The sequence below is a fragment of the Pelobates fuscus genome, chromosome 9, assembly GCF_036172605.1.
Source record: "Pelobates fuscus isolate aPelFus1 chromosome 9, aPelFus1.pri, whole genome shotgun sequence".
In the NCBI taxonomy this organism is placed as follows: Eukaryota; Metazoa; Chordata; class Amphibia; order Anura; family Pelobatidae; genus Pelobates; species Pelobates fuscus.
In genome coordinates, this window is record NC_086325.1 from 129,681,339 (window position 1) to 129,701,656 (window position 20,318).

General features: G+C 42.4%; 1 protein-coding gene across 1 annotated transcript in view; it reads left to right on the top strand.

The window, feature by feature from the left end:
* Nucleotides 1–20,318, top strand: part of F8 (coagulation factor VIII) — a 595,138-nt gene that overhangs the window by 263,381 nt on the left and 311,439 nt on the right. The window contains exon 11 of the mRNA XM_063432427.1: nucleotides 16,724–16,935. Within this exon, the coding sequence (XP_063288497.1) occupies nucleotides 16,724–16,935 (212 nt within the window). The remainder of the gene's footprint in view (nucleotides 1–16,723; nucleotides 16,936–20,318) is intronic.

The following is a 20,318-nucleotide window of genomic DNA, read 5'->3' on the forward strand; positions in this document are numbered from 1 at the left end:
TATAACAAGCAGATAATCCTAGGTGGTGAGTAAGGTCTAGAATATGTGTAGCTAACGTATGAGATTGTGGTTTTTGTTACCTAGGTCATGGGTCGGTTGCGGAGGTCTGGCCCAGTGTGAGTGTTATCAGCGGGCTGGTCGTGGTTCTGGTTCCTTGCTTGGGTCAGTATGGGTTTGGTAGAGGTTGAAATGCTGGTTGTTGAGTCCTGTGAATAAGTCTTCAGTATGCTCTACCTCTCGGTAGAGGTGTAGTTGGCTTGAGCTCAATAGAGACTACTGATGAGGGGTGGTAGCCCTAACCTAGGGGCTGTCGGGGGGGGGTGTTCCGTCTTGCGCCGTGATTCATGTTCTGTTGACGCGGTATTGTGTGTCAGCGCCTTCTCTAGCAGGCTCTTATAATAAGCATTAAACTAGTGTCGTAACTTGTGTAACATTAACAAGTATGCGTGTGCAGCAAATGGTATATAGGCATTTTATAACATGAACATTTTGTATCGCCTTTGAACACAAATATGTGTATTTTATTGTAGTAAAAGTAAACAGTATTATGACATTCACAGTTAGAATGTCACGTAGAACTAAAATGTTTTTAAAAATTATTTTTTTCTCCCATTTTTTTTAAAATATTTTATTCATATTAAATTATGTTTCATACCTAAATATTTGATGTTAAATGGAAGCCCTGTTTCCCTTGAATAATATGATATATAATAAGTGTCGGTGCACAGAATGTGAAAGAGGCGAATTACGCCTGAACAGACATATAGCGTAAATTCCAGTTTTTGTTTACGTTTTGTTTTGATCACAACATGTACATTTGGCTCAGTCCTTAAGGGGTTAAGGGGTTAAACCTGTAAATCACTGCTCAGATAGTTGGCAGAGTATCATTAAGCAGTTGTCCTAGTTCATATATAATGGTTACAAAACAGGGTAATCATGCAATTTTTAAACTGTAAATTATTAATCTAATAGTTTGCTAAATTGCCTCAAAAGGTATAACCCTCTCTGACTGTCAAGCAATATTAGAATGGTTTTGTATAAAGAATATCTTTAAGTGAAGGAACAACAGTAACATTATGTTGCATGTCGTTAGAACGGACATGTGCTTAAAAAGTTTCACCCAAATAATTCCTAAATTGTATTCAGTTTTAGTTGTAACAATTTTACAGAGTACTTCTTAATGGTATCTCAAAATTACCACTAAATGTCACTATTTCTACATGCAAAAAGTGATAATAATTTTCAGCCACCATATATAGGCACTCTGAAAGTAAAGTCCTAATTAATAATTACCAGATTTTACTATTTACATGACGTAAAGTCATGATTTTATTAACGACACGGAGGCTCCTCTTATTCTGCACTCTTTCTTTATTTCCCTCAGCAGCAAAGAAAACTTTAACAATTAAATCAACACAGGAAACAGTCAGTAGCATATATCTTCCATGGCAACCAACAGCCAATCAGGTTCCACTCTCCAGCATAATAGGTGGTATTCCCTGAACTATTTCCTCTTTCTAGCGATCCCGAACTTGTACAGCCGTCCAACCGAAAAAGGAACTCCAATAAGGGGGTAATGCCACCAGCAAACGGGTTTCCAAGTCAAGCTGTAAGAGAGAGTAGAATATGGTAATATCCAAGTACAAATTTGGATTCATGCATAAAATAACATTGTGTAAGTGAATAGGCAATATCTGATTTAAAATTGTATTCGGTCAACATACTGTCGATACAGACATGAGAGATTCGAACCAAAATCACTTTACTATTGAGCAAACCCGAACAAAAGAAACTTACCACTAGGTAACTTACCTATGTTAAACCACAATCCAGGGAAGGGTGGGAGGGATAATACTCGCCTTTGTGTCGTTAATAAAATCATTACTTTACATCACGTAAATAGTAAAATCTGGTAATTTTATTAAGACACGGAGGCTCCTATTATGCTGGTTTAAAGCTGTGAAATAACCATTCCAGCAAAATGTTCAATCGGCTTGAAATAAAACTCTCAAAATGTAGATTCCGATGTCCAGTCGTCAGCTTGTAAAATATCGTCTAGTTGGCATCCAGAAGCTTTAGAGGAAGTATCAATGCCAGCCAATGTCATAATCCATTTGACCCATCTGGCCAAAGAAGGAGAGGATACTGGAAGGTGTGGTTTGCAGAAAGAGATGAATAATTGAGGTCTCATAGGATTTCGGAGTGAAGCCGCATGGAGTTCGTATTCCCGTAGACATGCCACTGGGCACAGGAGAGGCTTCTGTGGAAATGCCGGGTAGAGTACGGACTTAGAAGAGGTTTTGGTCCTTCTAGAGATATCAAAGAGGATGCCTTCCGGTGTAAAGGAATGAGCGTCTGTGTCCAGAGCTCGTACATCAGAGACTCTTTTGCATGAGATGAGGCCGAAAAGCATGACTGATTTTGCTGACAGTTGTTTGAGGGATAACAAAGCATTTTCCGGCCAAGACACAAAAAAATGGAGGACAAGAAAAACATCCCAGAGAAGAGAATAATGAGGTAAGGAGGGCGAAAAAAAAGTACTCTGCGTAGTAGGCGACAGACAAAGGGATGTCGTCCGATGGGGGCGCCATCAATGCCTTGATGTCCAGCGGAGAGCACTGAATGGTAAAGGTAAAGCGTGTGGTACGCTTTCCCTGCTTCAAAAAGGGAGGTCAAAAATTGCAAGATGGATGTCAAAGAAACCAATAAGGGATCCAGATTTCTTCCAAAGCACCAGCCATTCCATGCATTCCAAGCAGATTTATAAGCTTGTCCCGTGCCGGGTGCCCATGCATTCTCGAGAAGTCTGAGAGTTGATTGCGGAACACCCTCAATTGACCAAGGTCCCCTCAAATCAGCCAACCCATAAGTCGAAAGAGACCCTGGAGGATTAATGGGTGAAATTGTCCATCCTGACCCTAGAGAAGAGAATTGTATGATGTGAGAAGGTGGGGAAAGTCTATTGCCATTTCCAATAGATGAGGGAACCATAATTGTGATGGCCACAGGGGGGTCACAAGTACCAACGTGCCCTGCTGGCGACGCAGCTGTAGAAGGCTATGGGGAATCAGTACAAACAGGGGGAATGAGTAATTCTCCATGGCCCAATCTTGAGAGAAGGCGTTCGTTGCTAGAGCCGTAGGATCTGGTCTACAACTGAAAAAACGAGGGAGTTGAGCGTTCAAACGAGAGGCAAAAAGGATCTATTCCCAGTGGTCCTACTACTACTATATTGCCACTATTTACTTTATATGAGTGATCTTGATAAAGGCCCGAGCCAGGTCAAAATGTTAATTGTTTGCATATTTGGATGTAATGCACTAATGTGAGTAAAACACATTATGAAGACCTGAGAGTGAAAGCAAATTTGGGTGGTGAAGAACTTAGCTACTTTTTGAGATGGTGAGGCCCTGCTAATTGCCAATTGCCAACTGGTACAAGCACCAACTAGAAAGGATGCGTGTCTGGATCTCTTTATAACAAACAATGTTGATCTTTTGACCAACATTCACATAGGGGAGCATTTGGGAAATATTGATCACAATATGGTATTTTTTAAATAAACTCAAAAAAGCAAAAGCATGTGGGTTATACTAAAATGTATAATTTTTTTTTTAAAAAAAGCCAATTTCAACAAGATTAGGGCAGCTCTACAACATATTGACATAAACTCCTTAGTGAAAAAAACACTGCGGATAAATGGAAACTATTCAAAGAAATATTAGAAAGGTAAATTTCTTAGTATATACCATTGGGTAATACATATAAAAGAAACAAATTGAAACCAATGTGACTTAGTAGAGAAGTAAAACAAGAGATTAAAATAAGAAAGGGGCATTTAAAGCATTTAATTTAGAGAAATCAGAGGTATCCTATATAAGATATAAGGAGGCCAATAATACTTGCAAAAAGGCAATTAAAGTGGCTAAACTAGAAAATTAAAAATTAATAGCCAAAGCATGCAAAACCAACCCCCACATTTTTTTCAAGTACATCAATTCTAAAAAATAAAAATAAAAGTGTAGGTACACTGGAAACAGAGATGGGTCTGTTAGCTAATGAAGACCAGGATAAGGCAGACATTTTAAATAACAATTTTTCTTCAGTATATATTAATGAGGATCCTATGGAAAGAGATATACAAATGATTTCTGCAAAAAAACTTGCAGATAACTTGTGATTGGATGACTCGAGACAAGGTGCTATAGCAGTTAAAGAAAATGTAAATAAAGCTCCGGGGCCTGATGGTATTCACCCACGAGTACTTAAGGAGCTAAGTGGGGAAATAAGTGAACCTCTGTATTTAATCTTTCAAGATTCTTTTGTTTCAGGTATTGTACCAGAGGATTGGAGGAAGGCACATGTCATTCCTATATTTAAAAAGGTTCAAAATCCTTGCCTGGAAATTATAGACCTGTGAGCTTAACTTCTGTGACTGGGAAAATATTTGAAGGGCTATTAAGGGATACTATTCAGGAATTCATTGGGAAGAACTTTGTTATTAGCAATAATCAGCATGGTTTTATGAAACTTAGGTCATGTCAGACTAACCTAATTGCATTCTAAGAAGAAGTAAGTAGAAGTATAGATCAGGGTGTTGCAATGGATGTGATCTACTTGGATTTTGCCAAGGCATTTGATACGGTTCCTAATAGGTTAGTCTTCAAACGAAAATAAATTAGTCTAGATCAGGCATAGGTAACCTTCGGCACTCCAGATGTTTTGGACTACAAATCCCACGATGCTTTGCCAGCATTAAGGGTGTAAGAGCATTATGGGGGGTGTAGTCCAAAACATCTGGAGTGCCGAAGGTTGCCTATCCCTGGTCTAGATGAATATGCTTGTTCTTGGGTGGAACATTGGCTTAAGGAGAGAGTACAACAATATAAATAAAAAAAAACTCATGTGAGAATCCCTGGTTTGGTATTTCATAAAACTAAGTAATTGATTGAATGAAATGTCTTCAACAGTAAACAATGTGTGAGAAGATTGCTGCAGTATAGCTAAAGATAACCATTTAACCTATTTAATGATATAACAGGCTTTATTTATCTATTGCCAAAAATAAACATAAAACTGACAGTTGTATCTATATACTATATATATATATATATATATATATATATATATATATATATATATATATATATATATATCTATATACTATATATATATATATATATATATATATATATATATATATATATATATATATATATATATATATATCTTAGTATAATAAACATCCCTTAAGAATAATCTAATAATTACAATGTCCAAATAATCTGGAACAATCATTAAAAAAGGAGAGGGGAGTTTAATAGAAAAAACAAACAAACCAAAAAAAAACAGTATTTATAATAGGGAAAGATCACCTAAATTGTCAATTGGCTGTAATGGTAATACAGAGGGTTATTAGAGTAGAAAAGTAGGGTAATAATTGTAAGATAAGTATACAAAGATGATATTGGAAGATCCGGAGAGATAGAAGGAGGGAGAAGGTAAGTAACTTTAGACACATCTTAGGTGAGTAAGACGGTAATCAAAGGTAGCAATTAGCTGGGGGCTTAAAAGTGCCCATTTCTATACATATATGCTGCTCCTTATCCTGCAAAATGTCCACTTATCTATAGTCTGGACTATTAAATACAATCACCAAAATCCCTCAATTACTGCACCTTCAAGGGTGCAAAAAAAAACAGAAATAAGTATAATCTCCTGCACCTACACGGTTCTATTAGTGCCTGATACTGATATCCTATAGCAACTTCATGGATGCTAATGGTAAAAGTCCCTGTATAAACAGCTGCAATGGAGTCTCTTATCTCCTAGTATACATAGGTAAACCCTAACTTAACATCCTGGAGCATCCTCACAATAAAAACAAAAGTGGTCATCAAGCTTAGTGCATAGTGAGGAAAGTGCTAATTGAAAAGTAAATAAATATAAAGTCAGAAAATTCCAATCATCATAACAACTTCATGTAAATGAAAATGCTGCCAGGATGCCCCTGGGTGCTCTCTTTCCTTTAAGGGGTTAAACCGCTCTCAAACGGTTTAACCCCAAAGGCTTTCTCCAGCTCCAGATCTCCAGGTCACTAAGTGGTATTCGGCTTCTGAAATGGGTCAGCCAGACAGCACCCCAATCAGCACATGCTGTTGCCACCACCAGAATGCCGTCATTGCAGAGCTCAGCAGTGTGGCATTTTTTTTGTGTGTCTGCCTCTGACAACAGCGATGCCATTTGCAACCTGTGCCAAAAGAAACTGAGTCGTGGGAAGTCCAACACCCACCTAGGTACAACTGCTTTGCAAAGGCACATGATCGCACATCACAAACGCCTATGGGATCAACACATGAGTACAAGCAGCACAGAAACTCAAAGCCGCCATCCTCCTCCTGGTCCAGCATCTTCAGCCATGTCAACCACTGCTGTCCTCCTTGCCCCCTCTCAACCATCCGCCACTCCGTCTCCCGCCTTGAGCTGTTCCTGCTCATCTGCCCACAGTCAGGTGTCTGTCAAGGACATATTTGAGCATAAGAAGCCAATGTCATAAAGTCACCCCCTTGCCCAGCGACTGACACCTGGCTTGTCCTAACTATTAGCCCGCCAGCTTTTACCATACAAGCTGGTGGAGTCTGAGGCGTTCAAAAAATTTGTAGCTATTGGGACACCGCAGTGGAAGGTACCCGGACGAAATTTATTTTCACAAAAGGCAATCCCCAACCTGTACTCGATTGTGCAAAAGGAAGTAATGGCATGTCTGGCACACAGTGTTGGGGCAAGGGTCTATCTGACCACTGATACCTGGTCTGCAAAGCATGGTCAGGGCAGGTATATCACCTACACTGCGCATTGGGTAAACCTGCTGACGGCTGCCAAGCATGGAATGCGTGGCTGTGCAGAGGAGTTGGTGACACCGCCACGACTTGCAGGCAGGCCTGCTGCCACCTCCTCTACTCCTCCAACTCCATCCTCTTCCATAACCTCCTCGGCTGAGTCCTATTCTGATGATGCGTCTTGCTCCACATCAACGGCACCCCCCCAGCTCCCCAGGTACTGTTCCACATCCCGGATACGGCAGTGTCACACCGTCTTGGGTTTGACTTGCTTGAAAGCAGAGAGTCACACTGGACAAGCACTCCTGTCCACCCTGAACGCACAGGTGGAAAAGTGGCTGACTCCGCAGCAACTGGATATCGGCAGTTGTGACAACGGAAAAAATTTGTTGGCGGCATTGAAGTTGGGCAAGTTGACACATGTGCCGTGCATGTCACATGTGTGTAATCTGATCGTACAACGCTTTGTGCATAAGTACACAGGCTTACAGGATGTCCTGAAGCAGGCCAGGAAGGTGTGTGGCCATTTCAGGCATTCCTACACGGCCATGGCGCACTTTGCCGATATCCAGCGGCAAAACAACATGCCTGTGAGGCGCTTGATTTGCGACAGCCCGACACGTTGGAATTTAACACTCCTAATGTTCGACCGCCTGCTCCAACAAGAAAAAGCTGTTAATGAATATTTGTATGACCGGGGTGCTAGGACAGCCTCTGGGGGGCTGGGAATTTTTTTGCCACGTTACTGGACTCTCATGCGCAATACCTGTAGCCTCATGCGTCCTTTTGAGGAGGTGACAAACCTAGTCAGTCGCACCGAAGGAACCATCAGCGACATCATACCATTTGTTTTCTTCCTGGAGCGTGCCCTGTGAAGAGTGCTGGATCAGGCCGTAGATGAGCGTGAAAAGGAAGAGTTGTGGTCACCATCACCACCAGAAACAGCCTTATCAGCATCGCTTGCTGGACCTGCGGCAACGCTGGAAGAGGATTGTGAGGAAGAGGAGTCCGAGGAGGAATGTGGCTTTGAGGAGGAGGAGGAGGAAAACCAACCAAACAGGCATCCCAGGGTGCTCGTTGTCACCTATCTGGTACCCGTGGTGTAGTACGTGGCTGGGAGGAAGAATATACCTTCATTGACATCACTGAGGAGGAGGAACGGGAAATGAGTAGCTCGGCATCCAACCTTGTGCAAATGGGGTCTTTAATGCTGTCGTGCCTGTTAAGGGACCCTCGTATAAAAAGGCTGAAGGAGAATGACCTGTACTGGGTGTCCACGCTACTAGACCCCTGGTATAAGCAGAAAGTGGCGGAAATGTTAACGAATTACAACAAGTCGGAAAGGATGCAGCATTTGCAAAATAAATTAAAAAGTATGCTTTACACAGCGTATAAGTGTGATGTCACAGCACAACGGGAATCTAACAGGGGAAGAGGTGGAAGTCATCCTCCTCCTCCCACGACCACGCCGGCAAGGACAGGATGCTTTAAAGACGTGTTGTTGATGGAGGACATGTGGAGCTTTTTAAGTCCTACGCATCGCCACAGCCCTTCGGGATCCTCCCTCAGAGAACGACTCGACCGACAGGTAGCAGACTACCTCGCCTTAACTGCAGATATCGACACTCTGAGGAGCGATGAACCCTTTGACTACTGGGTGTGCAGGCTTGACCTGTGGCCTGAGCTATCCCAATTTGTGATAGAACTTCTGGCCTGCCCCGCTTCAAGTGTCCTGTCAGAAAGGACCTTCAGTGCAGCAGGAGGTATTGTCACTGAGAAGAGAAGTCGCCTGGGTCAAAAAAGTCTAGATTACCTCACCTTTATTAAGATGAATGAGGGATGGATCCCAAAGGGACTGACAGTGGGCGATACATTCGACTAAAAAAGGCCTGATGAGATGAGCTGCCTTGGGCTAAAAATGGTCCACACGCTGCTGTATTTTAGCTCTGAATGCCGGTTGACTTGCGTGACTTATCCGCCACCAACTAGGGTTCAAGCCGCAATGTTTTAGGGCACTTTCTGCCTGTGAAACAAACATCAATTTTATGGCCGCTGCTACAGCAGCGGCTGCAACAATACCTAATTTTTCAGGCATGTGTACATGCCTAATTTTTCGGCCCTCTGGTGCTGCACTGTGGCTTCAAAAACCAAACAAAAAAAAAGGCACATAGTTACCCTATGTAGGGGGAACAGTCCATATTCTGCTCTGTGTCAGTGTGTATCAGGGATCATTAGGATAGGTGTCAATCCATATCTGCCAAGTGACCCTATGTAGGGGCAACAGTCTCTATTCTGCTCTGTGTCAGTGTGTATCATGGTCTCTGAGGACAGGTGTCAATCCATATCTGCCAAGTGACCCTATGTAGGGGGAACAGTCTCTATTCTGCTCTGTGTCAGTGTGTATCAGGGATCATTAGGATAGGTGTCAATCCATATCTGCCAAGTGACCCATGTAGGGGGAACAGTCTCTATTCTGCTCTGTGTCAGTGTGTATCATGGTCTCTGAGGACAGGTGTCAATCCATATCTGCCAAGTGACCCTATGTAGGGGCAACAGTCTCTATTCTGCTCTGTGTCAGTGTGTATCAGGGATCATTAGGATAGGTGCAAATCCATATCTGCCAAGTGACCCTTTGTAGGGGCAACAGTCTCTATTCTGCTCTGTGTCAGTGTGTATCAGGGATCATTAGGATAGGTGTCAATCCATATCTGCAAAGTGACCCTATGTAGGGGGAACAGTCTCTATTCTGCTCTGTGTCAGTGTGTATCATGGTCTCTGAGGACAGGTGTCAATCCATATCTGCCAAGTGACCCTATGTAGGGGGAACAGTCTCTATTTTGCTCTGTGTCAGTGTGTATCAGGGATCAATAGGATAGGTGTCAATCCATATCTGCCAAGTGACCCTATGTAGGGGGAACAGTCTCTATTCTGCTCTGTGTCAGTGTGTATCATGGTCTCTGAGGACAGGTGTCAATCCATATCTGCCAAGTGACCCATGTAGGGGGAACAGTCTCTATTCTGCTCTGTGTCAGTGTGTATCATGGTCTCTGAGGACAGGTGTCAATCCATATCTGCCAAGTGACCCTATGTAGGGACAACAGTCTCTATTCTGCTCTGTGTCAGTGTGTATCAGGGATCATTAGGATAGGTGTCAATCCATATCTGCCAAGTGACCCTATGTAGGGGGAACAGTCTCTATTCTGCTCTGTGTCAGTGTGTATCATGGTCTCTGAGGACAGGTGTCAATCCATATCTGCCAAGTTACCCATGTAGGGGGAACAGTCTCTATTCTTCTCTGTGTCAGTGTGTATCAGGGATCATTAGGATAGGTGTCAATCCATATCTGCCAAGTGACCCATGTAGGGGGAACAGTCTCTATTCTGCTCAGTGTCAGTGTGTATCATGGTCTCTGAGGACAGGTGTCAATCCATATCTGCCAAGTGACCCTATGTAGGGTCAACAGTCTCTTTTCTGCTCTGTGTCAGTGTGTATCAGGGATCCTTAGGATAGGTGTCAATCCATATCTGTCAAGTGACCCTATGTAGGGGGAACAGTCTCTATTCTGCTCTGTGTCAGTGTGTATCATGGTCTCTGAGGACAGGTGTCAATCCATATATGCCAAGTTACCCATGTAGGGGGAACAGTCTCTATTCTGCTTTGTGTCAGTGTGTATCAGGGATCATTAGGATAGGTGTCAATCCATATCTGCCAAGTGACCCTATGTAGGAGGAACAGTCCCTATTCTGCTCTGTGTCAGTGTGTATCAGGGTCTCTGAGGACAGTTGTCCATCCATATGTCAAGGTGTCAATCCATATCCATTGTGATCTAGGAATGTTAGGTGATTTATGGATTAAAACCAGACTCTGCATCAACTGTGTAATTTTCCATGGGAGTTTTGCCATGGATCCCCCTCCGGCATGCCACAGTCCAGGTGTTAGTCCCCTTGAAACAACTTTTCCATCACTTTTGTTGCCAGAAAGAGTCCCTGTGGGTTTTAAAATTAGCCTGCCCATAGAAGTCAATGGCGGTTCGCCCGGTTCGCCGGTTCGCGAACGTTTGCGGAAGTTTCCATTCGCCATTCGCGAACCGAAAATTTCGTGTTCACGACATCACTATTAATATAGTTCACATACATTTTTCACAGCACTCTGCTCACACAACAGACTTTCCCCTAGTAAGGGGACATACAACATACAAGGTGGGGACAGACCACTTTTTCACTTGTACATACGGCACTTAATGGGTTAAGATTGATACATTTTTAACCAGTATGGCTACGATGTTTAATATTTACACATCACGGCACTTTACTTTTCACATATACTGTACGTATTAAGATAAGCTTGGTCTATGCGATATTTCCTTATGCCATACGGTTTTATCCATTCAGGTTACAGTTACTACTAGAAAACCTATACGGATTGTCAGGTTCAATACCATACTACCAGGTACATACACCTGCTCATGTAGTTATCCATCTCTTACCTTCCCTGGTATAGTAATAGTGTTCTGGCAATTAGGGTTTTAGGGCCCAATAGGTATTACCCCCTTTTTTCTCTGCATTATGCTTCGGTTAGTGGTCCTGCGAGGCCAACACTCCGCCTCACACTCGGAGGCATACACCCCTCGGGCCACTCGTGAGCAAGCCGCCTCGCATTGTATCATAGAGAGGGCCTCACCTGTCACTCCCCTTCCTATTTTCTGGTTACTGTCACCGAGAGGCCAACATCCTGCCACAACGTTCGGTGGCCACACAAAATCCCCTCGCGCCAAGCATAGATAGAGCGTCTCAAGCCACTTGGCAACTAGCAGGGCCTCACCAGTCACCAAAAACCATCAAGCCTAATCGTTTCGCCTTACGGCTTAGTTAGCAAGCCAGTACAAGACCCCTGGGTACAAATAATAATTGCAATCTTTGTTATTTAAGTATTTCTCAAAAAGATGGTGAAGAATCACCTCTTCCTAGCACCCCGGCTTATGACAGACTGGCAATCTCGAGTCGGTCACCACAGCCCTCACAAGGCTGGGCCTCACGCTACTGTACAACCAGCACCAACCGAAACTCGGTTACCTGGTACAATCAGTTCTTATGACACACAAGACGTTAACCCTGCACGTATGATCCCAGCACATTGGGGAAGCAAGGCATATATATGTATGATGATGTATCTGTGATGGTCAGATCTAGGGATTCCAGGTAAATCAGGAACTGACCATCCCTTGGTTGGTTTGGCATTTGGAATATGTAGATATGTTTATTTGTGCAGGTACCCATACAGAAGGGATTTTGGCCCAAACAAATGGCTGAGCACTCTCAGGCTCCAGGTACCAGCACCTCTGAACTACCAGAGACAATTGATATGAGTAGTTGCATTGCATATAGACTGTTGCATATATGTTCAAATGGTTCAGGGCACATGACAAACCAAGTGTCCCAATACAACTTACAAATAACGTACTCACCATCTGTACACACCAATGCATTTTCAAGACTCCTGACTCATCACCCTTCCAGACTTGTAGTAGATTTACTAAAGCTCTGGAGCTTCAAAGGGCTCCCTTACAGATATCATAAATACACCTTAAAGGAAAATAGCATGCCCTCACTTACAGTCAGCACAACAGAACCATTGGCTGTAAACACAATATAGCCAAGATTTGCACAGGGGTCTTTCAATCTCCACCATTTACAGCATGGCACCAAACACAAACACATTGGCATTGTCACAAGGAAATCTTCCCTTAAACAAAGACTTATTGGCACCACACACCTCCGCTACCCCAAGTCTCAATTCCCTCATACCCTCCGAGGAGCTTCCTTACTATCAAACACCATTGATCTACCTTTACAGCTATCACTCAAGCATGGGTTGAAGCTTGGTTAAGTAAGACCAATATCTTCAACACAGTAAACGGCTACCATCTACCCTACACACTGGCACTTACATGGCATAAAATGGGCAATACTTTCCCCGCTCAACTTTCTGGCTACAGATTAGCCTACTATCGATATTTGCAGATACTCTGTGCTGGTTATGATAATATATCCAGAGGCCTTACAGCCATACACTATCTAGAAAACTTCTTGTTGATCAAAGATAACATATTTTTCACTAGACGCCTCACGGCAGCTTAGTCTGGTTGACCACTTGGGCGTCCCAGTACCCCATAAGAAACAGAAGGCCCAGACACTATCATCACATTACTGGGCATACGACTTGAGTCGGCATCCATACACGCAAGTTACCACAAGACAAATAGGGAACATTCTCAACTACATCAACCACTACCTCCTGCTTAGTACTTACAACTGCAAGGAACTACAGTCCCTTCCAGGTTACTTAATTTTGCCATGCCAATCATACCACAAGACCACACTTTCACATCCAGAGTACTTTCCCCTTTTTTCCACACTTCCAACATGACGATCAGAGGATGTCCCTAGACACCCCAGCAACAGCAGACCTGCACATGGCAGGGAATTTCTTAACCACTTGGCATGGTAAAAGCATGTTCCTTTCAGGATTGTCTGACACTTCTCCAACCAGATGGTCAGACGCGGCGTCTACCACGGGTTTGGCAGCGATCTACTGGGAACCATTACTTTGGAGCTTTTGGCCATGGCATCCAGATTTGGAAATTTTTCCACCACCTCAGCCCCTTTGGGGGATCTACCCCATTGTAGCAGCTGCTGTGGCATGGGGTAAATCATGGTCAGGGTCATCAATCCGTTGTTAATCAGACAACTAAGTACATGTCATATCATCAACAAATGCCACTACTCATCCATAAGGTCATGATATTTCTGGGGAACTTACTTGGTTGGCAACTTATCACATTTCTTTTACTTTCATGTACCAGGCGGGGGTATACATCCCTGCCGACAATTGTCTCATTTATATTCCAGGCATATTCATCATACGCTTCCTACAGCTGCCCATACAGTCATGGCCACTCTTTCGTTCCAGAGACAAAATCATGGATTAGACATACTCATGCAGCATAGCATGCACTGTCCAACTGCACCTATGGCCAAAACTACCATAACTTCATTCTATCATACCAGACAAGAATATACTCAGAGTTTTTCAGGAATCCGTTCCCCCACGTTCCTCTCAGAGATTACCAACTTCATCCTTATCGGACCTATTAGATCTACAAGCATTCAATTATACTACCAAGTCGGCCATTACCAGCCATGCACATTACCTTCTATGCCTTTCTCAGGCCAGATAATCCACTACCATCACCACCACTCAGACAGATCATTGTCTTCAACGAACCCACTTACGTAAACACATATATAATTACCTATTAGCTCTATCACATTACGAAACGAGTCAACACGCACCAACAGTAGAGATAACATACTATCCTACCCACAACAAATGGTGTCCACTTTCGGTCCTAGATTCCTACCTTCAAAATCCTTCCAGGATTGAAATACTGTAATGCACATAAGGAAATGTCTGCTTAATTTGTATATATTTGTTGACTGTATTAAATCTTATTAATTATTATTAATTTTTGCCCTCTTTATTTACAGGCCTACCGTATCGTCGGTCTCAGCACACCACAACCGACTTGCTCCCTTTATACTATCCTATGCTTATGCTGGATCCTTACTCCATATACGGCTATTTGCCCCTTACACAAGTATTAAGGCCGTTTGGCCTGTATTTGTGGGAGGGGCTTAAATTAATTCACTCCCCTATATAAGGGACACCCCTTACCTGACTCATATCGCTTGAGGTCAGCATCAGAATGACCCTCCCACCCACTCCTCATTTCAACACTTTCTATTTTCTTTCCATTTACTTTACTTTCTTACTCCTTGGTGGGCCCTCTTTATTTAGAGGCCTACCGTATCGTCGGTCTCGGCACACCACAACCGACTTGCTCCCTTTATCCTATGCTTATGCTGGATCCTTACTCCATATACAGCTATTTTCCCCTTACACAAATATATATATATATATATATACATATAAATATACATATGGAGTTGACTAATCTGTGTGCATTTTAACTTTCTGAATGATGTAAATGTGCTTAACAAACTAAAAGTAAATATGAGGGATCAATGAGTGGGTGTATAGTAACAAACGGAGTTATGCAGTGATAAAGTGCTTGGGATGTAGTCCTAACTCATTTTACTAAAAGCCAAAACGTGGGGTATATATTAAATATGCACGATAACTACAATACTGTATTACATTTTACTGGCAAATATAATTCCAAATGCTATAATATTTGGGACTATATGTTTTATACTTATGACAAATCAATGTTAATATGAACACAATGAAAGAGAAATAAAGAACTTTGAAGAACAATAGGCTATATGGGCTCTAGAAGCGTATAAGAATGGAGTGACAATGTCACTGATGAAGTTTGCCCCGCATGTCCAAGTAGGGCAAATCAAAAAAGAGGCCAGGCAGAGTGGATGATTTCCCAGAATAGCACCCATGAAGTGGTGCAGGAATGGTTGAAAGGTGAGTAAATGATACTACGTATCTTTGTGATATATAATGTATTCAATGTGTATGGGAGCGATTTCAGATAAGTTACATTTTTTATTACAGGTTCACTTTAAAATTACTAATATATAATAGAATAACACAGGCTGTGACAAGATGATGAATATTCAATAACAGATGTCTGGATGGGAGAATATTTTGTCTACAAAGTCATAGAACAGATAGAAAACAGGGGGCTGGCTGCAATCACCTGAGCATACATAAATAGGGTGCTGCTAGAAGCCAATTTATACAATAAAAAAAATTAAATCCAGCGCACTCCCTTATCCACTAAACAGCAACTTCGGTGCTGACAGATGACAGAACTTGTGGACCTTTGTCCAGTTTTCTATAGAGTTATGACTATAACAATGTCAGAACTTTTTGATAAAACTCCAGCCATGTAAGAACACATAAGAAAACCCTATTTTACCCACATTCCAGAATTCACAGACAAAGAAAGTCATGTGACTTGATAACATCTGTCCTACACTCACCCACATGCCTAGAATATGTAATTGTCTATAAATTAAATTTTGGATTAAAAAAATAATGCACTTGTCTACTCTATTGTTTAAATGATTACTATAGGGTCAGAAACACAAACATGTATTCCTGACCCTATAGTGTTAACACCACCATCTAGCCCCTCTAGGTCCCTCATGCCTCCATAAATATAGCAAAATCGTACTGTATTCAAGCCTGAAGCTGTAACTCTGCATGCTGTTAGACTCAGAAAAACAAGCAGTCTGCTGACATCATTAGAAGTGGTGGCCTGATCCAATCACAGTGCTTCCCCATAGGATTGGCTGAGACTGACAAAGAGGCAGATCAGGGGAAGAGCCAGCATGATTCAAACACAGCCCTGGCCAATCAGCATCTCCTCATATAGAGGGATTGAATCAATGAATCTGTATGAGGAAAGTTCAGTGTCTGCATGCAGAGGGAGGAGATACTGAATGTTTGGATGCATTTTAGGCAGCCATGACCCAGGAAGGATCTCTAACAGCCATCTAAGCCATCACTAGGCTGTAATGTGAACACTGCATTTTACTATGAAAAGACAGTGTTTACAGCGAAAGATTTCAAAGGTAATGATTCTACTCACCAGAACAAATTCAATAAGCTGTAGTTGTTCTGGTGACTATAGTGTCCCTTTAAATCTATCCATAGTTATGTTGTCATTATCAAACTGTGCTCATTTTATTGACCTCAGAAAGGGCAAAAACTACACTGCGTTGAATCTCACTTCTACACCTGACAACAACTGTAGCATTAGGCATAGTCAACACTATTTATGACAATGATAAAAGGAAGTATACTTTTGGATCATAATTGCATACATCTTGATATTTTCTAACCAGGTGAGCATTTGAAGGACTATCCCATATATCCAAATGAATCCATAACGTACATTTGGAAAGTAAGCAAGGATGATGCACCTACATATTCTGATACTCAATGCCTCACCAGATATTACTCCAGCTCCCTATATCCACAAAGAGATTTAGCATCTGGGCTAATTGGACCCCTTTTATTATGTACAAAACAGACACTGGACAAGCGTGGAAACCAGGTACTGATAAAACACCTAGGTTTTTCCTTTGCTATGGCATATTTTACCGCAAGGAAAGCTTTCATGGAGCATTCATTGTTCAATATAAGTGTATGAACACAAAATTCAATTTTGTTAAAAAAGTGCAAAAAATGTTTTATGGTGCTTAGATATAATTAAACAAAATCTGACAGCTAACACATTTGTGTAGGTATCTAGGTATAAAGATGAAGAGTTCAGTTTTGGAAAGATTAAGATTTAGAAAATGGGAAGACATCCAGATATAGATGGAATTGAGAAGAGAGGCAGTTTAAGTATTTGAAAAGGCAGGAGAAGAGAGGTAGACCTGAGTATCGTCAGCATAAAGATGGTATTGAAATCCAAAAGAGTTAATTATGTTCCAGAAAGAGGCAGTGTAAATGAAGAATAAAAGAGGACCAAGAACAGAACCTTGGCGAACACCAACTGAGACAGGCAGAGGGAGGAGGTGGCACCAGAAAAGGAGACACTAAATGAGCACTCAGAAACATAGTATGAAAAATAGGACAGCACAGTGTCCAGGAGTCTAAAGATGTGGAGAGGGAGAGACTAGGTACTTCAAGGCTAAATTGGTAATAATTACCTGTTACCCCACAGTCTATAGGGTGAAAGAAAAAAAATGTAGTTGCTTGTGGGGATCCAGTGGGGCTCCTCATTTGTTTAATAATTTATTTAATAGAGAGAGACAAATGGTCTCTCTCTGTGTGTGCTCACCTAGTAAGACCTTTTGAAACACATATGAAATGGGAAGCGCAATAAGTACCACCCCAAGCACACTGTGTAATACTTTCTTGCAATTAAGGAATAACACGCATTAAATATCATCTAAAAAGAGAATAACTTTCATAGTGTAGCTGTATAACTGCTAATATTCACTTTCAAAAGAGGTGTACACTCACACTTTAAATAGCCACATAAAGCTGGCTCTGGCTGTAAAGGCATTGGAAAATAATGCATTCCTCCAGTTTGCTTAATCCCTTCACCACTTTCCACGGCAGATAATTCATAAATATTAGCAACAAACTTTCATAGGGAGTGAACACATGAAAAAACAATAAAAGTGGGAATGTAAACAATGTAAAGTATAAGTGTACACCTGTATTGAACGTGAATATTATAAGTTATATCATATGAATACATGGTGCCTAAATAGAACAGTCTTTCATTGTTAAATTTTATAAAATATATATGCTGAATCACCCTTGAATACAGATACAGGCCCCAAGCCACTTGGACTCTGGGTTCGGGGGGGAGACACCGCTGGATATCGATGAATTTAGACAGAGAAACTAACGACGCATACTGGGACCCACACAACAGGGGTAAAGGGAGGGAATATCATAAATTTAAAATAAAAACAAAACAAAATGTCTATTATTAAAAAAAAAAAAAAGCCCAAACTACCCCCTCTTCTCCATCCAAAAACAAACAAATACAAGGACAGGGGGAAATATTAAAACCTAGCTAACATTTGAATGCTGAGGAGGGAGTCCACACATTTATGGAAGGCCATTGAGGCAGGGGGGAGGCGCCGGTAACCTCCAGAGCTGGCTCACACAGCCCACAATGGGTTTTGACCCCCCGGAATAATGGCCGACAATCCTGCTATAGGTGCTGGGGGGTCTGAGCGTTCCCCGACTCTCGTCCTCACCGCATCTCTGTTTCAAGGGCAGGGGATGACGGAAGGGTGAGAGGCGTACGCCTCCACTGCCGACCTGGCAACGAGTAAGTCCAGGCACTTGCTGTATTTACTTTATTTATGTAGTATGATATTTGTTAATGAAGTTACATTGTTATGCATGCCACGACCTCTACAAGGCACACGACCAGTATTCCCAAATCCAGATTACCACAGGGCTGCGGGTACAGAGAGGGACTCCTGTTTGCCACCCAACCTTTCAAGTTGACCAGTACAGCTTCACAACAAGGACAACGGCCTGAGGTGGCCCTAATTTTTTTGCAATTAATAGCCCCTAGACACAAATGACACCTCACCCCACTAAAGATTGTATTGATTAACTCAAAGGGGATTACCAATCCCAAAAAGCGCTTTCTTCTTCTGCGGGAGTTGAAAAGAGCGAGAGCCATCATAGCCTTCGTTAAAGAAACACATATCACAAAATTGGCCACAATAAAACTGACTGATGATATATATGACAGGGCCTTCCTCTCTGGTTCCCGCCACAAACACAATTGAGTCGCTATCCTGCTACACAAAAACTGCCCACTGGTGGTCACAGGGTACACCCGAGATGAGGAGTTTGTTTTAATATCAGGCACTATACATGGCCGCACTTTCTAAACGTCTATTCCCCAAATAAATACGACCCACGGTTCCTGGAGGAACCACTGCTCTAGTCAAGGTTGCATGGACTGGGGAGACATGACAAGCTCCTCCACAAATTCATACAGAGGTCATACCTGATCGACGCATGGAGAGTCCAACACCCCAGTACCTGCGACTACACCTTCTTTTCGGTACCCCATGACACATACTCCAGGATCGAACTTGGTGAGCCACCAATGGCGTACACAAAATCCATGGGGCCCAGTGCAAAACTGATCCTGACCTCATTGACCCTCTGGGACAGGGTGAAGGACAAGATGGAATTATGCACGATACTCTTCCCCATGAAGCCACTCCTAAGAAATAGGGCCTTCCCCTCTGGTATGCAAGCCAAGGACTTTGCAAGTTTAGAAAGGGCTGGCTTACAAAGATACAAACATGTATACCCCAACCACACTCTCATTACCTACGAGGAGCTGTCCAGGGTCAGTTCACTGCACCCGAGGGACTTCTTTCGCTACCTACAAATAAAATATTTTGCCCTCAAAAACAAGGTCCAGCGGGTGGCTGAGAGACCCATGACTTTCTTTGAGAGCCTCTGAGGCAGAAAAAAGGAGGGAACATACACGAACCAATGGGAGGAAGAATTGGGAGAGGTGCAGGAGGGAGACATGTGGCAGGACATATGGGAGGCAGCTAGCATGGTCTCCATTAGCATTGGGCTGCAGGAACAGGCAGCAAAAACAATGTTGCAATGGGATACCACTCCGACCAAATTACACCGTATGGGTAGGGGAGATACTGATCTCTGCTGGAGGAACTGCAGGAAGAAGGGGACCTATGCCCATATGTGGTGGGGGTGTGGGAAACTGAAACCATTATGGGAAAGGGTTAGAAAGCTACTGACCACGATGTACGAGAGACCGATTGACCTAGACCCTGGGCCTTCCTGCTGAAACTAGCAGAAACTAATGAATAAAGTTACCTTGGCAGCCAGATGGGTGATAGCTCAGAAATGGCGGGGGACCACAGTGCCAGCAATGGCAGAGGTGACAAACCGAATTAAAGAAAATCTACT